Source organism: Schistocerca nitens, chromosome 6, assembly GCF_023898315.1.
Source record: "Schistocerca nitens isolate TAMUIC-IGC-003100 chromosome 6, iqSchNite1.1, whole genome shotgun sequence".
In the NCBI taxonomy this organism is placed as follows: Eukaryota; Metazoa; Arthropoda; class Insecta; order Orthoptera; family Acrididae; genus Schistocerca; species Schistocerca nitens.
In genome coordinates, this window is record NC_064619.1 from 392,965,007 (window position 1) to 392,988,023 (window position 23,017).

At 42.0% G+C, this 23,017-nt stretch overlaps 2 protein-coding genes across 2 annotated transcripts in view; one reads left to right on the forward strand and one right to left on the reverse strand.

Moving 5' to 3' along the window:
• The window catches only part of LOC126263710 (NADH-quinone oxidoreductase subunit B 2-like), a 41,395-nt gene extending 40,889 nt beyond the window's left edge, over window positions 1-506 (reverse strand). The window contains exon 1 of the mRNA XM_049960851.1: window positions 348-506. Coding sequence (XP_049816808.1) covers window positions 348-372 — 25 coding nt within the window. The 5' untranslated portion in view covers window positions 373-506. The remainder of the gene's footprint in view (window positions 1-347) is intronic.
• Window positions 507-524: 18 nt separating this feature from the next.
• Window positions 525-23,017, forward strand: part of LOC126263709 (uncharacterized) — a 98,759-nt gene continuing 76,266 nt past the window's right edge. Inside the window, exons 1-2 of the mRNA XM_049960850.1 lie at window positions 525-636; window positions 15,393-16,544. Coding sequence (XP_049816807.1) covers window positions 15,417-16,544 — 1,128 coding nt within the window. The 5' untranslated portion in view covers window positions 525-636; window positions 15,393-15,416. The remainder of the gene's footprint in view (window positions 637-15,392; window positions 16,545-23,017) is intronic.

Below are 23,017 nucleotides of genomic sequence, written 5' to 3' on the forward strand. Positions count from 1 at the left end.
TGACAAAACAGTTTTCACTGAATTACCTATGCATGTGACATGAATATACCCCACGCAACTAGCAGTAAACCATATAAAACTGCAAACATACTAAACCAAAGCACAATAGAGCAGTAGTTGAAAAATATGACGAACTGGGGAATGCTGTTATGTGACGCCACAACGAGATTTACTGTCAACTCATTCCTTTTTTTTTTTTTTTTTTAAAAAAAAAAAGGGAATAATCGCACCACAGTCGGATTCATCAAGCTGAGTACAGTACTTTAAAAATTCCACTTGCTTATGGTGCTGGCATAGTCGAACATCCCACACACATTCCAATTTCAATAGCACAAACAGCAACTTACACTGTCTCAACGCAATACGCAACATACTGCGCTCCAAACACTCAAACTTTCGCTATACGAAATTTCTCTATGTGACCGACACTACAAATGCAAAGCTGAAAGCAGTAAGATATCAAAGCAGCTCCAATCAAAGATACACCACACACGACACTTGCATATAGCAGACATCAGACTATCAGAGGATTCAGTGGTAGCCGTCGAGATGGCATTGGTTTATTTGTCATCCAAGACAGTTGACACTTGACATGTTAGCTGTAGAGGCTAGGGAAGTGTCGGGGTGGGGTAAATGGTACGTAAAACCAGTTTTATAAAGTAATTAATAAGGATGGAATCAAACGTCAAGCATTGATAGAGTCGAATGTATATATATTAGTACTTATACCGGACGTTTAAAATTGTGATTGCAAGGGACAAATTGAATTTTCTCATAGAGTTTACTATCCAGTTCACTTAATGCTTTTACTGGTCGAAAATGAGAGGGTAAATAATCACTAATAACACATGACATTCACAAAATTGCTAGAGGTTTACAATCTGAGGAGTCGATCCTGCGTTTGTATCAGTGCTCGAATTTTATACCTGTTGATTGTTTGTATGTAACCTCATGCAGCCAGTTGCGAAGACTTCGATGTCTAGGCTGAAAGTGTGCTCGAATTTTATACCTGTTGATTGTTTGTATGTAACCTCATGCAGCCAGTTGCGAAGACTTCGATGTCTAGGCTGAAAGTGTGCCCAGGAAGTTTTTTTGGTTTTCAGCCATTAATTACGAATTGTGTGGCATTAGCTTACTGGCATTACTGCACGATTTCAAATACTTGCCAAACTCAAGAATTTGTAGTCGATCTTTTTAAACGATGTACTGTATACGTACCAATAGTAATATCTTACATCACTATATTCTAATTTTTTCTCCACCCGAAAGTTGCCAGTATAATTCAGCACATTCACACCGTTTATAAGTAAATGACTGCTCCTTTTAAATATAGGCTCGTTTGGACCTGTAATCTGGTCGTTGAAACTCGAATATCGGAGGAATTTTGGGTACACTGCGTGCATAATAGTATTTAATAAAATGTTTGAGCCAATTCTCCTTAAATTTTGACCAGAAATGTAGGCATGTATCCTGTGGGACTTGATTCCCTTTAAAGTTCAGTTTCCTCCCAAACAGCCTTTATATGTGATAAGTGCATTGTGCAATAATAAATGCTAGTACTGTTGTATGTTCATATAATACAAAACTTGTCAACCACTTTTTGCAGTGAACAACTGTAATGCTTCAGTTACTAAACAAGAGGCATTAACTGATTCGTATTTTTTAAAAGTGAAACAGCATAATCCTGATTTCCGTAATATCTTAAACAATCCATTGTCAAGTTTATATATTTTTGACAAAACTATTGCCAACACTTATTGTGTTTAGTACTTACATAAAATTTGTTGTACCAAAACAAAAAGGACCATTTTTGTTTGTGTGTCTATACACTAGTGACAAAGCTAAATTCAGACAATAAAGATGTTGTATTGCATGTAACTATTTGAAAGTATTTACCTTCTATACTGATGATTTTGTGCAAAATTGTCAAATGTATGTATCAACCATATGCCATTCACTTCTGGGTAAAAGTTATGTATTGGACTCCCCATTCATTTTTGTGTGGTGTGGAGATAAACATTAGACTTTACTACCGGTCAGTTTGTTAACACAACCAGATTTCTGCTTTCACATTCATTGGCTTCCCCAACTTTCAACCAAATTGTCACATTCCAACCTAACATAGACCTTGGGCTGTGCTACAAATAAGTCTGTTACCACAAACAAGATTACAGGGGTGTCTAACATGTAACTTCAGTCCATGTCTGGACAAAGCCCTTATCAAGACTTCCCATGTGTGATGCATCCATGTTGCTCCTGTATGCTTTCTAATGACATTTACTCACATTCTATTAGGTCTCCATCTTTCCTAATCCCTTGGAATCCAGCAAAAAAATGTGCCTGATCGATATAACACTGATTCACCTGACCACGTGCCCACACCACCTTAATTTCATTTTTCACTGTACTCTTGTACCCAATCTATTGATTTGTTCTGTCTTTCTTAGTAAACCATAATATGCATCTCTCTTTTGCTCCACGAAAAATCCTCAGTTTTGAATGCTTTATGCGCTAAAAGTCTGTTTCATTGCCATAGGTCAAAAGTGTGTTAGGCACATTGACTGTACACTTACCTTTCAAACCCATTGGAAAATTTGCATTGAAAATCCTATTTAGTTTGTCACTACTACTCCAGTCTATTTTTACTCTTAAATTCTTTCTCTTCCTGTTCATCCAGTCATTGCCTAAAACTGCCGTAAACATGAAATTTTCTCACTTATTCAATGTGTACTTTATTAAGTTGTAGAATTTTCTTTTTTGTGTGTTTATTGTACATTATTTTAGTGTTAGTATAATTGATTTTCAGGCCTACTTTTAGATTTGCGCTATTAACTTTTTTAATTCTTGATGTTGACCTGCACTGTAGGCAAACAGTAGAATGTCAATAGCATATGAAGTATTTCAGATGTGTCCCAGTCACATGAATTCCTCCAACTGTGACATAGTTGCGTAAACAAACAGTGATCCAATACTGTTAAATGTTTTTTATTCCAGTCTTTGATCATGATATCAGTTCATTAGTCGATGACCGGTTTCAGTCCGTAATGACCATACTTATCCTCATGGTGTAAAAAAGATCTAAGGATGGTCATTACGGACTGAAACCGGTCATCGTCTAAAGAATTGATATTGTGATCAAAGACTGGAATAAAAAACATTTGACACAGGTTGCTTTTACATTTTTCCACACTACAAATCTGGAAACTTCACTAGGTCTGCTGAGAATAGCTTTTGTGATACTTAATCACCTTGCCTGACTGCTCTTTCAGTTCTGAATATTTCCTCTTCTGTTGAAATTGGTGTAGGAAAGACTGAGTGGCAATTCAGATTCACAGTTCTGTTCTGTATTCACTTCAACAGTTGGCTTGTTCATTTTCCTGATATTTTTTTAATGTGTTTGATGGTTAATTTAGTGAATATTTTGTACACTAGGGATTGGAGGCTAATATGTCTGTCTCCTTTTTTCTCAAAGGTAACAATTTCAGGGTTGTTCTTGTGTAGTGGAATTGTCTTCTTTCCTGATCATCCTTAAACACTAGGAAAAGGAGACTTGGGCACAAAGAAATTGCAATATAACTTTATTTTTCGGCACAACTACTTTGTTATACTGATTCAAAAATTGTACACATATATTTTTTATACATTTAGGTAGGTCCAATTTTTTGCCTTTTTATATGCTTAGGCAATGTGGTATGTGTGGGTGGTACTCCACAGCTACCAAATACTTAAAACAAGGGTGATTCCATGTCAAGTAGTCTGTTTTCAGAAGTGGTCTCCATTTGACCATGTCAGATTTTGTTCAGATTTCAAAGACTGAAATGATTGTAGCTAAATAACTTGAAAGAGCATAACGTACAAATTGATTGACAAGGGCTATACATTTTTATGGATTTGTCAAATTGCAGAACTGAATCAAAAACTTCCATGCTACATCAATGTGAGAAATGTCCTGGGAGAAATGCACTTGTCTCGCATCTTACTAATCTGTACAAGGACATTGGTCCTATAGAAACTGTGGTGGGCGAACAATGCACCGGAATAGATTGTGCATTACTTGAAACTAACAAGAAAGATGGAATCACAAATCTCTAATATGACCATTCTCTACTTTGTTTCAAAAAGAAAAACAATATCTTAAAACTGTGAAGCAGAACCTTAGGCCTGGTGAAGTAATTGCATGCTTGATTTTGTTGAGTATTGGTCATTTCTTGTCCAAGATGCTGCCCAATGCTTTCAGTGGGAGAACAGTCAAGTGAAAATGGTCCATTGACCATAAATAATGAAAATTGTGAGGTCATCCACATGAGTACTGTAAGGAATCTGTTAAACTTCAGTTAGACGGAAAAAAAAAAAAAAAAAAAATCAATCAAATCTAAAAGCCGTAAATTCTCCTTAATACCTAGGAATTACAATTACGAAGACTGGAGAATATGTTGTAAGGATAAACCCCCCCCCCCCCCCCCCCTATCTGCACAGCTCAGAAAAGATAGTGGTGGAGGGCAAGATCCAGATAGCCTGGGTTGTGAAGCTGCCATTAAAGTCTAACATATTATGTTCTGCTACATGTTGTGCCAGAGGTTGATCTATTTTGCTCTTGGCCACAGTTTGGCGGTGACCATTTATCTTGGTGGATGTGTGATTGGTAGTCGTACAGATAGAAAAAGCTGAGAAATGATTGCAGCAGAGCTGGTATATGATATGGCTGCTTTCACAGGTGGCTCATCCTCTGATGGTGTGAGATAAGTATGTGACAGGACTGAAGTAGGAAGTACTGGTGGGGGGGGGGGGGAATTTGACAGGTCTTGCACTTATGTTTTCCACAGAGATATGATCCCTGTGCTGAGGGGTTATGATTGGGAGTGACATAGGGATGGACTACGATGTTATAGAGGTTGGGTGGTTGACAGAACACCGATTTAAGAGGGGTCGGATGTTGGCCTGGCTATTGAGGCCACTTCCTATCTGAAGGCTCCATCCACACCTCCATATTAAACCCATCAACCAACACCAACACCTACATTTCAACAGCTATTATCCCTTCCTCACCAAAAAATCCATCCCATGTAGACTGGCCATCTGGGGACAGTGTATATATAGTGATGATAACTCCCTTGTACAGTATGCTGAAGGTCTCACCAAGGGCTTCACAGACAGGTAATATCCCTCTGAACTAGTCCATGAACAGATCTCCCATGTCATTTTGTCACATACACTCTACCCTCCTTCCACCCCCAAAAACTAGCTGCAAAGGAGCCCCTCCCTTTTTCACCCATTACCACCCTGTACTTTAGCAACTGAATCACATCCTTTGTCAGGGCTCTTATTACGTGTCCTGATTACCTGATCATCATGCCCTGAAATGAGGGACATTCTACTCAAGAGTCTTCCCACCCTTCTTAAAGGATGTTCAATTGCAGTCCCAACTCCATAACATGTTAGTCCATCCATATGCCATTTCCAGTCCCAATCTCTTGACGCAGGGATCATGTCCTTTAAGCAGCTTCTGAGAAGGCACAAGTGGGTAGAGGTTTGCTAGTTATCAGGAGCCCCAACGTTTTTCGTGTTGTGGAGCCCTGTAGAAAGATAGCTTTCAGGGCTGGAAAGAAAGCCATTGTGCATTCGGTAAGCAGCTGTTTGCTGATGGTGCTGTGGTGTGTGGGAAAGTGTCATTGTAGAGTGGCTGTAGGAGGATGCAAGATGACTTACACAAAATTTCTAGTCGGTGTGATGAATGGCAGCTAATTCTAAATATAGAAAAATGTGAGTTAAGGTAAACGAGTAGGAAAAACAGACCTGTGATGTTTGGATACAGCATTAGTAGCATCCTGCATGGAACAATCATGTTGGTTAAATATGTGGACATAACATTGCAAAAAATGGTACGAGCACGTGAAGATTGTGGTAGGGAAGGTGAATGGTAGATTTCAGTTTATGGGAAGAATTATGGGAAATTGTGGTTCATCCATAAAGCAGACTACATATCGTATGCTAATGTGACATATTCTTGAGTACTGCTCGAGAGTTTGAGATCCATACCAGGTTAGAATAAAGCAAGACATTGAAGAAATTCATAGGCAGGTTGCTAGATTTGTTAGTTTCAAACAACATGCAAGTGTTTAAGAAGATGCTTCAGGGACTCAAATGGGAACCCCTGGAGGGAAGGTGCTGTTCTTCTCAAGAACCACTATTGAGAAAATTTAGAGAACTTGCATCTGAAGCTGACTGCAGAACGATTCTGCTACTGCCAACATACATTCTCCTTAAGGACAATGAAGATAAGATAGAAGAAATTAGGGCTCATAGGAAGGAATGTAGCCACTTGTTTTTCCCTCACTCATTTGTGAGTGGAAGAGGAAGGGAAATGACAAGTACTGGTAAAAGGTACCCCCCACCACACACCACATGGTTGCTTGCAGAGTATGTATGTAGATATAGAAGACCCAGGTGTAAGGTGTGCCCAATCGTTCCATCCAGCACCTCCTATTCAAATCCTGTTGCAGGCTTTCTTTTCTCCTGGGCTTCATTCCCTGTCCCATATCCATCATATCCACTCCATCCCATCCTAGCTGCTGCGCGCTGCCCCCTCCCACATCCCACACTCTTTCTCTCCTGATATTTCCTTTTATGAAGACCCAGCTATTCCCTTGGTTCATCTGTTCCTTTGTGGTCCTGCATCTTGGATTTCCACTCTCCTGACTCCCTCCCTACCCACCCCGATTTTTTTGTGATCCCTCTTCGAGACTGACCTCCCTCTCTAAAGTCTGTTTCCATAGTGTGAGCCATTTTTGGAGCAACTTCCTCCCTAATGTCTCTGGCATGGCTTCCTAACTAACCCCTCCCCCCCGCTCCCCACACCTTCACCACTGTAGAACTTCACTTCCCTCCCCTCGGCCCCACACCCTCCCCGCCATGTCACCAGCATGTGTAGCCTGTCTGTGTGGTGCAGCTATTATATACCTGTCTGGTTTGTACCTGTCTGGCTGAGCCCCCTAACAACACAAGGATCACACTTCTAGTACCTGAGCTGTCACTGCCTTGTGTGTGCCTAAGAGTGGTTGCTCATCTTTTTCAGACGTCGGAACTCTAGGCAATGACCACTGTGCCAGGTGGCACTTGCTGCGGCTGGGTGGTGGCCACAAGGTGAGCCCCTAATTAGAGTGGGTGTTACAGGGCAGATGCTGAGCACGTGAAGCTTTCTAAGCTCCATAGTCATGGCCACACTTTCGTCTCTTCAGACAAATACGGTTCTCTCTCTGCTAGTACTACATTTGCTTCCTAGGCCCTCTCATCCCTGACAGGCCTGGGAGGAGGGCCGGGCCCATCAACTTGTGGCAAAATGCTTTCCCTTTTATTGGGCTGCTACCGAATCGTTCTTTTTTGTAGAACATATTGAAGATAAACTTGGTAAAGTTGACTCACTCAGTAAGATCCAATCTGTTCCCTACTGTTTAAAACCTCTTCTGTCAGTCAATTGGCTTCCCATTGTGTTTGTGAATGCTTAAGAACCATCCTGATGAGAATTGGTCCTTGACAGTCCACAGATTTGTCCCAGGGTTATCGTTATGGTTTACCAATGTAATTTGAAGCCCTATATCCCCTCATACGCTGCTTCCGTTGTCTCCTTTTTGGTTACATGTCTTAACATTGTGAGGCAAATCCTATTTGCAGTGAGTGCAGCCACCCTCTCAATGTAAGGAGTTCTTGCCCATATCTGCCCAAGTGCATGAACTATTCTGGCCCACATTCTCCTCACTTGCTGGATGCCAAATCTATAAAAAGGAAAGGAAGATTTAGGGATTCAAAACTCTTGACTGCCTGTCCTACTCAGAGGTGCAACAGAAATTCAGCCATCTCCACTTGATATCATCAATGTTGACCTTTGCTTCTGTTATATCGTTTCCTTCTTCCTCCAGGACAATGTTATGTAGAGTCAAACATGTTACCCGTGCTCTGTGGGCCTCAAGGCCACTCGTTCTCTTTTGGATCCTGAAGATGAAGATGAAGGTGTGTAACCCTTAGGATGAGGCCCCTCAACACCCTAGAGGATGTTGCCTCTCCCTTCCAATCAGGCTCCGATCTTACATTCGTGGATGCCACTCCGTCCTCACCAATGACAGACACTGGATTGGCACAATGGCCATTCTGACCCATGCAGTATCCATCTGGCCTCTTGTACTACTCTCCCCCAGTGGAACTGTAACAGTTACTGTTGTCAGCTTCTGGAATTGGAACTCTTCTTTCACTCTACTCTGTAGCTTGTGTTGTGGGTACTTACTCACCAACTCTTCGTGGTTTCCAAGCATTCTGCTGGAACCATATTGGCCTTTTACGAGCTTTTGGTAGTGTCTGTATGTTGGTCCTGATGAACATTGTTAGTTCTTGGGATCCTATTCGTACTGTGGTTGAAGTGGTGGCTGTTCAGATCCATTTAGACTCTGCGGTAACAATAAGCAATCTTTATCTCTCCAGACTGGCTGTCTATGGTTCCTTCTCTTCTTGCCCTTCTTAGACAACTCCCTCCCCCTCTCATTCTACTTGTGGTTTTTACAGCCATAACTCACTGTGGGGTTGTACTGTGACCACTTACTGCAGCAGAATTGTTGAAGACTTGCTGGCAGGGCTTCATCTATGCCTCCTCAACAAAGGAGCCCCCACACACTTCGGTGTGGCACATGGCAATTTCTTGGCCTTCTAACTGTAGCCCTGGATTCCTCCCCTCCATTCAACACAGAGCCCATGACGATTTGTGTGAAATTTTTTGATCCTCGTATCTTTTCTTCAGCATCACTTGCCTAGACACCTTCCCAGGTATGCATTTATTAATGCAGATTGGGATATCTTTTCCTTGTCTGCCATCCCAACCACTCCGTCACAGAATGGCACTGATGAATCCATATGACCGATGCCATCCTTTCGGCAGCTGTTTTGACATTTACTTCTTCCTTGCATTCTCCCTAATGGAAGACTGTCCCTTGGTGGACCGCCTGCATCCATCTCTTGACCAGCTCCTGGCCTTTAAACAGTTTCTTGCTAGGGGTCCATTATCTTCCTAAAACCAGAAACAGATTTGTGGGGAATGGTATTTCACTACCATAGGGCCACATCCTCTCCTTTCACAGGTATGGGAAAAGATCGGGTGCATTTTAGGCTGCCATCCTCATATGGGTGTCCCAGAAATTTCTCTGATTGGTGTTATCCTCACAAACTCAGACTCTGTTGCCGCAGCTCATGGTCTAGTGGTTAGCGTTGCTGTCTCTGGATCATTCAAGAACATGGTGACAATGGACTGTATAAAGATTGGCCATTTGTTTGGTTACTGATAACCACACTGTTGAGTGCCCCACAAACAACAATAATAATAATAATAATAATAATAATCTATTGCTGAGCATTTTGCTTGGCGTTTCACCCAAGTCTCTGCATCAGTCCACTATCCGCCTGTGTTCCGTCTTCTCAAACATCATCACGAATGTCCCCCTGTATCTTTCGTTCTATGCCACCTAGAGCCGTATAACACCCTGTTTAACAAGTGGGAATTCGCCAGCGCCCTTCCTGTCTACACTGACACCGCTCTTGGACCAGAACGGGTGCACAACCAGATGTTTCAGCACTTATCGAGGGCTAACCAGTGTCATATACTTGTGCTTTTTAACCATTGCTGTAGCGAGGGGGGAATTTCCCTTTCCAATGGCAAGAAAGTGTCATTATTCCAGTTTTGAAATAGAGTAAACCACCTATTCAGATGGACAGCTATTATCTGATCAGTTTAACCAATGCCCTCTCCAAGTTACTCGAAAGTATGGTGAGTCGAATTGTGTATTAAATCCTTGAATCCCAGGACAGTTTGGCTTCAGCCCAGAGTTGTTTTTGCTGAGTGACTCTCCTACACGTAATTTAGTCCATGCGGAGTTTGCCATCTGAATGTTTTTTGCCCAGCATCAACACCTTGTTGCAGATCTTTTTGATCTGCATAAAGCATATGATACCACGTAGCACCATCACATCCTTGTCACCTTACACGAATTGACCTCTGTGGTCTGTTCCCAGTTTGTATCCAGAACTTACTTTCGTGTCTCACTTTTCAGGTATAGGTTGGTGCCTCCTGTAACACATCCCATCTGTGGGAGAATGGGGTTCCGCATGGTTCTGTTTTGAGTGTCCCCAATTTTAGTGGCTATCAAAGGTCTGGTGGTGACTGTGTGACCTACAGTCTCCCCCACTCTGTATGCTGACAATTTTTGCATTTATTTTTGTTTGACCGTGATATGCGTTGCTGAATGCAGACTCCAGGGAGCAACAGACTGAGCGCAATCTTAGGCTTTCTCTCATGCATTCCATTTTTCAGCTGCCAAGTCCTGCGTTACACATTTCTGTCATCACTGTACAGTCCACCCCCACCCGAATCTGTACCTTCTTGGCCAGTCCCTCTTTCCTCAATGTGGTGGACTCGCATCGTTTTTCAGGACATGTCTTTGATGCCTAGTTGACATGGCTTCTCCATCTTCCACTACTAAAGCAGACACAACCCGATGCTTATCTACATCTCAGCAACACCAACTGTGGTGCAGACTGCGCTGCCTTGATACTGCTTTACACAACATTGGTCCAGTCTCATCTAGATTATAGATATCTTACATTTGGCTCGACATCACCTTCAATTTTACAGGTGCTGGATCCACTATGCCATTGTGGAGTATGACTGGCAACTGGTGCCTTTCGGACTAGCCCATAATGAACCTCCCAGCAGAGGCAAGTTTCCACTGTTGCAACTTCTGTTACTGCAACGGTCAATCATTTATGTGGTACACAACCACTGCTCCCTGGAGCACCCGAACTACTGTCTCCTCTTTCCAGATATGGAGATCCACCACCCACAATGCTGGCCCAGATTGGGGTTACATTCGCCAGCTGCATACAGTTCCTTTTTTTTCTACACTCTAGCTCTCTCCTCTACCACCGGGCCCACTCCCATACACCTCTGTGGTGCAGCCCCTGTCCACAGCTTGGTCTTGCCCTATCACAAGTTTCAAGAGACACAGATCATCCTGAGGCTCTTCACTGCCAATTCTCCATTCTTGGCATGTTTCAGAAGTCAGTGTATACTGATGATGACTTGATGGTTGCCCGGTCATGCTGGCTTTGCTTACATTCTTGTGGGATGTAATGAACTCCACTCCTTGCCAGATGGCTGCAGTATTTTCCCTGCAGAGTTAGTAGCAATCTCTTGTGCTCTTGAGTATAACCATTCCTGCATCAGAGAGTTCTTCCTCATCTGTGCAAATCTATGAGCAGTTTACAAGCTCTTCACCAATGTTAAACTTATCATCCCTTGGTTGATTATCCAGAATTTCCTACCTGCCCTTGAGCAATTTGGATGTTTGGTCTGTCTTCGCGTGAACCCCAGGTCATGTTGGGATTCCCGGAAAACTTACTCACTGACACGCTGGCCAAATTGGCCACCTTTTGAGATCGGTATTCTGGAATCAGATCTTTGCTCGGTATTATGCTGTCAAGTTCTAAGGATTTAGATACAGAACAGTGTAATTGGACTTTGCCAAACAAACTACATGCGGTAAAGGAGACCACAAATTTGTGGAGGTCCTCCATATGGGCCTCTCACAAGGACTACACTGTCCTTTGCCAGCTCCACATTGGCCATACTTGACTGACTCTTGGTCATCTCCTCCATCATGAGGGACCACCCCACTGTTGTCGTATTGCTCATTTGATGGTGGTCCTCATTTTGCTGTACTGTCCTAACCTAGTCATCCTGAGGCAGACCCTTAATTGTCCTGAATTGCTACCACCTGGTGTTAGCGGATGATGCATCAGCAGCTGACCTGGTTTTACTGTCTATTTGTGAAGGGGTTTTTGCAATCTCTCATAAGGGAGGGCACCTCAGCCTTGTCAGCCCATTGAGGGGTTGGCAGGATGCCCTGTTGCCTCATCTGCTCCCTAACAGGCACCGGCAGTCTGGGTGTGGTGGTCCACCCCAGCCCTCGCTCTACTGGAACAACCGTGGTATACAAAACTGTACAGTATCCTGGAGACGAGGCTGGCAGGAAACACAAATAAGTGAACTGAAGTCTGGCTTCAATAGCAGGAAGTGGACATCGCTGAGTCGAAGATATTCCAGTGGACCATGGTGTCACCATAAAATGATGATAAAATTTGAATAGTTTGCCTTCTGTTGATTTTCCCTTTACACAGTAATAATTTTATTTTCATACTGTCGTTTGTTAATCATTTTATATGCTTTTATAAGGTTTAATGTGTACTTGTGCTTCAGTTGTTGTAGAATTTATTACAGTTTGCGTGTAAGCTAGCACTCCCATTTTGTATATAGGCGCATTCATTGCCCTTGAAATCATCAGTCTGGTGGTTGACCTTTGTCATAAATACTGTGTACGATGTGGAATTTGATAGTTAATTGTTTGCCACTCATCGCACATAAAGTACATTTTTAATGATATCAGTCTGTTTTATTGATTATCTAGCAAAGGTATGTTGGGGCTCTTAACTGTTTTACATAGCTGTTTTAACAAACTTGTTTTACTTCTGCTGTTCAGTCGTTGTGTATTCGTTTTTTACATACCTGCTGGTCTGCCGCATGCAACTCGAAATCCATGTGTCATATATATGTCATTGTGTCTCCGATAAACTGTCTGTATTTTAAAGTCGTTCCTAGACAAGGAATAGCAATGAATCCCGATTTCATAAAATTGGGAAATTTGCAGGGAGCTTTAGAGTGTTCTGTGCACCCAAATAAATCAGGAATAAAGAGCAGTAAGACTTCACAACTTGAGCATGTTGTAATAGTCTGTCTACCACTCACAGCTTGAAATCTGTGTGTCATAAGAATCCGCTTACTATCACTGTCGGAAGTGTATGTGCTTCAGAGGTCTTATAAAGTTGCTTGTACTCTACAGTGAGAAGAGTTTTTCCCTATATCTTCCCAGCACTGGCGGATGCAAGTGACTTTAGTGTGTCATGTAATGCATCTGTGAAAGATGAAGGCTTGAGAGCGCTGCTGACAGCTTTTGGAGTTAAATGCACAAATACATACACAGAAAGAAATGTACATATGAAATCCAACCTTACAACATTGTTGCTGTTTTTCATTATACATTGTGAGAATTGTGGAACACTTTTTGATTTTTCTTTATTTGACATTGTCTTGTCTTTCTGCTGATTAATCCAAAACCTCATGTTTTGACATGTTGCCTATTAGCTTCTACCTCAGGATCTTTTGCCAACAGTTGTTTGATGATTTTCGTGTCATTTCGCCAGTGTGAGTGGCATCTGTTTCAAAGGTTCATTCTCCACTGTCGGTGTCAGTGGAGGACGACTCTTCAATAATACCAACTGCTCATGTTTCCAAGATGTCAGAATAATCATTAAGTAAACATCAAGCAAAGATCTTGAGGCAGAAGGCAACAACTGATACATTGGCAACTGACCACATAAACATTAACAGTTTCATACATGTTCTTTTACATTAGTTCTAATTTTTTGTTATGATGACTGATGTTAAATAAATTTATTCTTCCTAACATATATTAAGTAATCACTGTAAAATAATAATCTTACTTATCATTGAGGTCAACTGAACCTACCAATTCTGGACGTCGTCGTCATACAGTAACGTAATGCAACATGGTGTGTGTTGCCACACATGCACAAACAGAAGGTTACAGAGCACTAGCAGTAATTCTGTTGTGTATATATTAGTTTAATAACTGTATGATGTAGTGACACACTAATCTGTAGGGCAGCTGAAGGTCTAAGTTAGCTTGGGAAGTGACAGGGTGATTACAGTTTGGTGTAACCAATGCATTTAAATAAAAAATCTTAAATATTTTTACAGTCTGATCTGTAGCATGTTCAGAGATGTAAATTAAGGTGAAAGGGGTCAGTTAGGTTGAATTGGTGTAGCAGTATCAAACACTTCAGTTTGTAATGAACATAAACAGCCTCAACCCCAAGAAACCGTTATTTTATTGGTTACCAATTTCTGTCAGTTACTGACCATCTTCAGACCTAATACCATGGTGGTAGATGGTGGCGGAGAATGGAGGAGAAGTTATGGACTCCATGAACATCAACTGCTCAGTTTAGTCCATAACACTTGCTCCGTTCTCCACCACCACCTACCATCATGGTATGAGGGTCAGTAACTTACCAAAACCGGTAACCACAAAAATGAAGGTTTCTTGTGGTCGAGTCTGTTTATGTTCGTTTTAAAGTGCTAAGAATAGCCACTGTTCTCCATGAGAAATGTTCTCAAAAATTACTTCAGTTAATCCTATCTTTCTCACATGCTTTCTAATTTGTGAGAAGCTCTTTTGCATTATAATAATGCTGCAAGGTAACTACTAGGAAGGTAATTTTCCTGATTTGTAACTGCTCAACAAGTTTTGAACGGAGAAATTTTGGCAGTTATTTTCTTTATCTGCCTTTCCTCTTCACTTCAGATGTCAGGAACTACTACTTGCAACAGTTTCCACCTGTTGTGTGGTCTGCCCACTCTGTCTGCCACAACATTTATAATCTTCCACTGTTTCTTTCGTTCCAGTTGGTCGCTCTATCTGAAACTCTTTTGATGCATACTTTCATTGAGGCTTTATACCTGTAGTTTTCTTAGTGTTTCATTTGCAATCCTGCTTGTTCTTGTACACCCTTTCACTAAGAAATCTCATTTCTTATGCCTGTATATACTCTTTTTTTTAAGTGAGTGTGAGGACTTCCATTACTGATGTTGCCATACACACTATATTTCTGAAGTTTTTTGTAGTTTTCTAAAGATAAAAATTGATTTTTTAATTATTGAACATTTTGGCTACAGTATTAAGTCTTTTCGAATACCGTAAATCTGTAACATTGTTCTACTTCTGTTGTTTCATTATTGATTATAATTTTCGATACTTTTTGACCCTTGTCCATTAAAGACCATTACTTTTATCTTCATGCAGGAAATTTTCACATTTTCCCTTCGTCTTGCACTTCATAATGATTCCAGAGTGTAGACGTTAGCTAGCTGTTGTGCTCCTGCTTTTCGTGACACCTCAGCTTTTTCCTGTTTACCCATATCAAAAGCTTTGATAATGTCCGTGTTTATTCATTCATTAACTGCCTGTTGGATCATGCACAGGACAGTCTACTTTTAGTTGAATGAGCATTCCCATTCCTGAGACTCGTCTTCTTCACTGCTCAGCAGTTCCATTATTCTATTTAATTTTTACCGTGCAAGTGTTGCGTATCATTTCAGGCTGAATCCAAAAACACTCACCCCTCTTCAGTTGTCTGGCTTATTTTTGAATTATTAATTTCATGTGTGTCTCATTTGTAGTAATTTGTGTTGCTTGTTTACCAAAGACAAATTTTATTTTCAGGTCTGCACACCAGTATGACACAGAATGAGCAGCAGCCCAAATTTTCAGTCAAGGCTGGAGTCACCACAGAATGATTTTTTAAATTACTTTAGGTGCTGCATGCGGTGGTTGCCATGCTTGCAGAGCAGGCGCCAGGTGCATCCATCTGCAAGCAATCTGGTGGAAAATAAATTCATCGTTTTAAGCACACAAAAATTGATTAGAGTTATCCATATGGACTATGAGTCAAAAATTCCACCCATCAGAGACAGCCTTACAGGCAATGTCAGCCAGCCAACTGCTACAAATTCGAGGAACTGCTCTAAAATATTATCACCTGACAGTGAGTGCAGTGATTATAAAAGGAGAAGTCATTCAATGATATCCAATACTTCAGAGCAATCATCAGAGGATTATTGGTTCACTCATTGGAGTAGACCACCTAAACCGACGGATAGTTGCAACTGTTCTTTTAGAACATCATGGCGCTCCTCACTAAGAGATTCCAGATTTTCAGATATCCAGAATGCACTATCTGAAGTAAAAGAATGTCTCCACTCTCCTCAAGAGGAAACTAACACTCAAGTGATCCAGCCAACTACAGTACATAGTTTTGCTAACAACCTTGTAGAAAAAATTTTAGTTGAGGTTATAGATCATTTGGCAAGTGATGAGTCAAAGAACGGTATTGCTGCAAAGACTAACAGAGCATTTAATATGCATTCCACTCTTCATAAAGCTGAGTTGAATTGTAGTACAAAAGATCTGATGTTTTCTTCAAATGGTTGTGTGCAGAATGGAAGAGGTGTTTTGAATCCGTCTTTTGCTGATCACCCTTCTGATCCAGTTGTTGCAGCATGCAATGATATAATTGGATTGGAAGGCATTAATTTTAAAGTAAATCGATCAGAGCGACTTCAGCCTAACTTCATCAGTTTAAATAAGTCAGCAAAAAAAATATTTGAGACAAGGGATTGTTCCAGCGAATCTGCAGAACTGAAAATTACTGACGCTGAAAAATCGTTGAGTAACAAAGTAAAGGCAGTTGAGCAGACTGATTCTCCAACTGGCAACAAAATACAACCCCTAGCTGAAGAACCCCCCGTTATCACTAGAACAGCACACTCTAAGTGTCATCAGAAATGCACCCACAGCAAAAACAATAAAAGACTGGTGAGTATTGATTAATATTGCCTACTTTTTTGTACTTTATTAGAGTTAAATCACACATATAGAAAAGATTGACACTCGTTTAATTTAAAATCACCCAAAAGTAAGAAATCTTGTTGCCCTCGTGTCATACATGTTTGTGAAGGGTTTGTGTAAGAAAGTAAATACCACAATGAAATAAGGATAAAACTTTTTTCTTCTCCAGATTAATTTTCATCAAAAGTACAATCAGAGTGTCAGTTTGAAAAGTGTCATTTTCACAAACTGGCCTCAGTAGGAGAAGCGAGTCAAAACTATGTAACCACTATAACTTCTTTATTTATAACTCAGTTTCATTAAATGTGGCATCATTGGAAACATAAAATGGTCAACCATGACATAAAATTATTAAAATTCCAGAGTTATGGGTACAAATGTTTACAAATCAGTAATGAAAGATGAAAGTCGTCTCTACAGATTATTTTTATTTATTTCCAAATTTCAGAATTTTTTTTTTTTTTTTTCTTTTTTTTTTTTTTTTTTTTTCCAAAACCACAAGTTCTACTATATTAATTTTTGTTTCACATAATCCCTATTATCATACTTTTCAATATAAAAAATATAAGGATGTTTGTTCTGTTTAGTGATTTAAGACTGAAAGAACACACACACACACACACACACACACACACACACATATATATATATATATATCTAAAAACAAAGATGATGTGACTTACCAAATGAAAGTGCTGGCAGGTCGACAGACACACAAACGAACACAAACATACACACAAAATTCAAGCTTTCGCAACAAACTGTTGCCTCATCAGGAAAGAGGGAAGGAGAGGGAAAGACGAAAGGATGTGGGTTTTAAGGGAGTGGGTAAGGAGTCATTCCAATCCCGGGAGAGGAAAGACTTACCTTAGGGGGAAAAAAGGACAGGTATACACTCGCGCACACACACACATATCCATCCACACAAGTTCTACTGTATTAATTTTTGTTTCACATAATCCCTATTATCATACTTTTCAATATAAAAAATATAAGGATGTTTGTTCTGTTTAGTGATTTAAGACCTGGTACAGAAGCAAATAACCAGAGCCACTTCCTCATCCCCTCGAACCCAGAATCCCCCACAGAAGAACCACAAAAGTGCCCCACTTGTGACAGGATACTTTCCGGGACTGGACCAGACTCTGAATGTGGCTCTCCAGCAGGGATACGACTTCCTCAAATCCTGCCCTGTAATGAGATCCATCCTTCATGAAATCCTCCCCACTCCACCAAGAGTGTCTTTCCGCCGTCCACCTAACCTTCGTAACCTGTTAGTTCATCCCTATGAAATCCCCAAACCACCTTCCCTACCCTCTGGCTCCTATCCTTGTAACCGCCCCCGTGTAAAACCTGTCCCATGCACCCTCCCACCACCACCACCTACTCCAGTCCTGTAACCCGGAAGGTGTACACGATCAAAGGCAGAGCCACATGTGAAAGCACCCACGTGATTTACCAACTGGCCTGCCTACACTGTGATGCATTCTATGTGGGAATGACCAGCAACAAACTGTCCATTCGCATGAATGGACACAGGCAGACAGTGTTTGTTGGTAATGAGGATCACCCTGTGGCTAAACATGCCTTGGTGCACGGCCAGCACATCTTGGCACAGTGTTACACCGTCCGGGTTATCTGGATACTTCCCACCAACACCAACCTATCCGAACTCCGGAGATGGGAACTTGCTCTTCAATATATCCTCTCTTCCCGTTACCCACCAGGCCTCAATCTCCGCTAATTTCAAGTTGCCGCCATTCATACCTCACCTGTCATTCAACATCATCTTTGCCTCTTCACTTCCGCCTCGACTGACATCTCTGCCCAAACTCTTTGTCTTTAAATATGTCTGCTTGTGAGATGTCTGCTTGTGTCTGTATATGTGTGGATGGATATGTGTGTGTGTGCGAGTGTATACCCGTCCTTTTTTCCCCCAAGGTAAGTCTTTCCACTCCCGGGATTGGAATGACTCCTTACCCTCTCCCTTAAAACCCACATCCTTTCATCTTTCCCTCTCCTTCCCTCTTTCCTGATGAGGCAACAGTTTGTTGCGAAAGCTTGAATTTTGTGTGTATGTTTGTGTGTCTATCGACCTGCCAGCACTTTCGTTTGGTAAGTCACATCATCTTTGTTTTTAGATATATTTTTCCCACTTGGAATGTTTCCCTATATATATATGTATATATATATATATATATATATATATATATATATATATATATATATATATATATATATACATATATATATATAAAGTGCTGGCAGGTCGATAGACACACAAACATACACACAAAATTCAAGCTTTCGCAACAAACTGTTGCCTCATCAGGAAAGAGGGAAGGAGAGGGAAAGATGAAAGGATGTGGGTTTTAAGGGAGAGGGTAAGGAGTCATTCCAATCCCGGGAGTGGAAAGACTTACCTTGGGGGAAAAAAGGACGGGTATACACTCGCGCACACACACACATATCCATCCACACATATACAGACACAAGCAGACATCTCACAAGCAGACATATTTAAAGGCAAAGAGTTTGGGCAGAGATGTCAGTCGAGGCGGAAGTGAAGAGGCAAAGATGATGTTGAATGACAGGTGAGGTATGAGTGGCGGCAACTTGAAATTAGCGGAGATTGAGGCCTGGTGGGTAACGGGAAGAGAGGATATATTGAAGAGCAAGTTCCCATCTCCGGAGTTCGGATAGGTTGGTGTTGGTGGGAAGTATCCAGATAACCCGGACGGTGTAACACTGTGCCAAGATGTGCTGGCCGTGCACCAAGGCATGTTTAGCCACAGGGTGATCCTCATTACCAACAAACACTGTCTGCCTGTGTCCATTCATGCGAATGGACAGTTTGTTGCTGGTCATTCCCACATAGAATGCATCACAGTGTAGGCAGGCCAGTTGGTAAATCACGTGGGTGCTTTCACATGTGACTCTGCCTTTGATCGTGTACACCTTCCGGGTTACAGGACTGGAGTAGGTGGTGGTGGGAGGGTGCATGGGACAGGTTTTACACGGGGGCGGTTACAAGGATAGGAGCCAGAGGGTAGGGAAGGTGGTTTGGGGATTTCATAGGGATGAACTAACAGGTTACGAAGGTTAGGTGGACGGCGGAAAGACACTCTTGGTGGAGTGGGGAGGATTTCATGAAGGATGGATCTCATTACAGGGCAGGATTTGAGGAAGTCGTATCCCTGCTGGAGAGCCACATTCAGAGTCTGGTCCAGTCCCGGAAAGTATCCTGTCACAAGTGGGGCACTTTTGTGGTTCTTCTGTGGGGGATTCTGGGTTCGAGGGGATGAGGAAGTGGCTCTGGTTATTTGCTTCTGTACCAGGTCTTAAATCACTAAACAGAACAAACATCCTTATATTTTTTATATTGAAAAGTATGATAATAGGGATTATGTGAAACAAAAATTAATATAGTAGAACTTGTGTGGATGGATATGTGTGTGTGTGTGCGCGAGTGTATACCTGTCCTTTTTTCCCCCTAAGGTAAGTCTTTCCGCTCCCGGGATTGGAATGACTCCTTACCCACTCCCTTAAAACCCACATCCTTTCGTCTTTCCCTCTCCTTCCCTCTTTCCTGATGAGGTCGGGAGGGTAGTTGCGAGATGCGAAAGCTGTTGTCAGGTTGTGGGTGTAATGGTTCAGGGATTCCGGACTGGAGCAGATTCGTTTGCCACGAAGGCCTAGGCTGTAGGGAAGGGACTGTTTGATATGGGATGGGTGGCAGCTGTCATAATGGAGGTACTGTTGCTTGTTGGTGGGTTTGATGTGGACGGACGTGTGAAGCTGGCCATTGGACAGGTGGAGGTCAACGTCAAGGAAAGTGGCACGGGATTTGGAGTAGGACCAGGTGAATCTGATGGAACCAAAGGAGTTGAGGTTGGAGAGGAAATTCTGGAGTTCTTCTTCACTGTGAGTCCAGATCATGAAGATGTCATCAATAAATCTGTACCAAACTTTGGGTTGGCAGGCCTGGGTAACCAAGAAGGCTTCCTCTAAGCGACCCATGAATAGGTTGGCGTACGAGGGGGCCATCCTGGTACCCATGGCTGTTCCTTTTAATTGTTGGTATGTCTGGCCTTCAAAAGTGAAGAAATTGTGGGTCAGGATGAAGCTGGCTAAGGTAATGAGGAAAGAGGTTTTAGGTAGGGTGGCAGGTGATCGGCGTGAAAGGAAATGCTCCATCGCAGCGAGGCCCTGGACGTGCGGAATATTTGTGTATAAGGAAGTGGCATCAATGGTTACAAGGATGGTTTCCGGGGGTAACAGATTGGGTAAGGATTCCAGGCATTCGAGAAAGTGGTTGGTGTCTTTGATGAAGGATGGGAGACTGCATGTAATGGGTTGAAGGTGTTGATCTACGTAGGCAGAGATATGTTCTGTGGGGGCTTGGTAACCAGTTACAATGGGGTGGTCGGGATGATTGGGTTTTTGGATTTTAGGAAGAAGGTAGAAGGTAGGGGTGCGGGGTGTCGGTGGGGTCAGGAGGTTGATGGAGTCAGGTGAAAGGTTTTGCAGGGGGCCTAAGGTTCTGAGGATTCCTTGAAGCTCCGCCTGGACATCGGGAATGGGGTTACCTTGGCAAACTTTGTATGTGGTGTTGTCTGAAAGCTGGCGCAGTCCCTCAGCCACATACTCCCGACGATCAGTACCACGGTCGTGGAACCCTTGTCCGCCGGAAGAATGACGATGGATCGGTCAGCCTTCAGATCACGGATAGCCTGGGCTTCAGCAGTGGTGATGTTGGGAGTAGGATTAAGGTTTTTTGAGAAGGATTGAGATGCAAGGCTGGAAGTGAGAAATTCCTGGAAGGTTTGGAGAGGGTGATTTTGAGGAAGAGGAGGTGGGTCCCGCTGCGACGGAGGACGGAACTGTTCCAGGCATGGTTCAATTTGGATGGTGTCTTGGGGAGTTGGATCATTAGGAGTAGGATTAGGATCATTTTTCTTCGTGGCAAAGTGATATTTCCAGCAGAGAGTACGAGTGTAGGACAGTAAATCTTTGACGAGGGCTGTTTGGTTGAATCTGGGAGTGGGGCTGAAGGTGAGGCCTTTGGATAGGACAGAGGTTTCGGATTGGGAGAGAGGTTTGGAGGAAAGGTTAACTACTGAATTAGGGTGTTGTGGTTCCAGATTGTGTTGATTGGAATTTTGAGGTTTTGGAGGGAGTGGAGCTGGAAGTAGGAGATTGGGTGGATGGGAGAGACTGGGTTTGTGTGCAATGAGAGGAGGTTGAGGTTTGCTGGAAAGGTTGTGAAGGGTGAGTGAGTTGCCTTTCTGGAGGTGGGAAACCAGGAGATTGGATAGTTTTTTGAGGTGGAGGGTGGCATGCTGTTCTAATTTGCGGTTGGCCTGTAGGAGGATGCTCTGAACAGCCGATGTGGTTGTGGGAGAGGAAAGATTAAGGACTTTTATTAAGGATAGGAGTTGACGGGTGTGTTCATTGGCTGAATTGATGTGTAGGTGAAGGATTAGGTGGGTGAGGGCAATGGATTGTTCATTTTGGAACTGGTATAGGGACTGATGGAAAGAAGGGTTGCAGCCAGAGATGGGAACTTTAAGTGTGAGGCATTTGGGGGTAATGCCAAATGTCAGACAAGCCTGAGTAAATAAAATATGGGAGCGTAATCTGGCTAGGGCAAAGGCATGTTTGTGGAGGGAATGTAAATAAAACTTAATGGGGTCATTGTGGGGATGTTGTGAGGGTGACATGGTATTAGAAGGTGGAAAGTGTAAAATGAGGCTGAAATGAAAATGAAAATAAAAATATATGTGGAGAGATAAAGGTGAACTGGAAAGTAACTGGAGATCTGGTGTGAAAAGAGGCGAGAAGGTGTTGGTTACAGCTGGGCTATGTTGGACTTGGGTTGGTAGACAACGATGTGCACAAAGGTTAGGTGGTTGTGTTGCCGCCAAAACACGTTAAAGGACGGAGAAATTCGGGAAAATTTCGAAAAAACTGCGTGTAATATATTAAAAGGAGTGGTTTTGTGGTGGCAGATTATGAAAATGAGGCTACAAATTGTCTGACGAGGAAATAATGACATTAAAACCTGTGGGAAGCGGATAAAAATGATCAGTGATGTGCGAAAAACGGAAATGGAAATAAAGCGAAAGTTATTAGAACTAGCCGAAATGGTTGTTTAAAAGGTGAAAGGAACTGTTTGTGAACTAGAAATGGTGGATTTTATAGTGGCGGTAGTGTTGAAAGCGGCAAAAAAATTTGTTTGGTTATGGTTTGGAAGTGGGTTACGTATTATTGAGTATATATAGGCGGGATAAAATTGTATAGCAGATTACGGTAAAAAGGAGAAGGTGAATACAAAGTGAAACTACTGGCAAAAACAGAAAGAGAAAATAAGACGACAGAAAAGATTTCGAAATGCAACAGTGACAATAACAAACGTAATTGTTGGGTTCAAATTACTG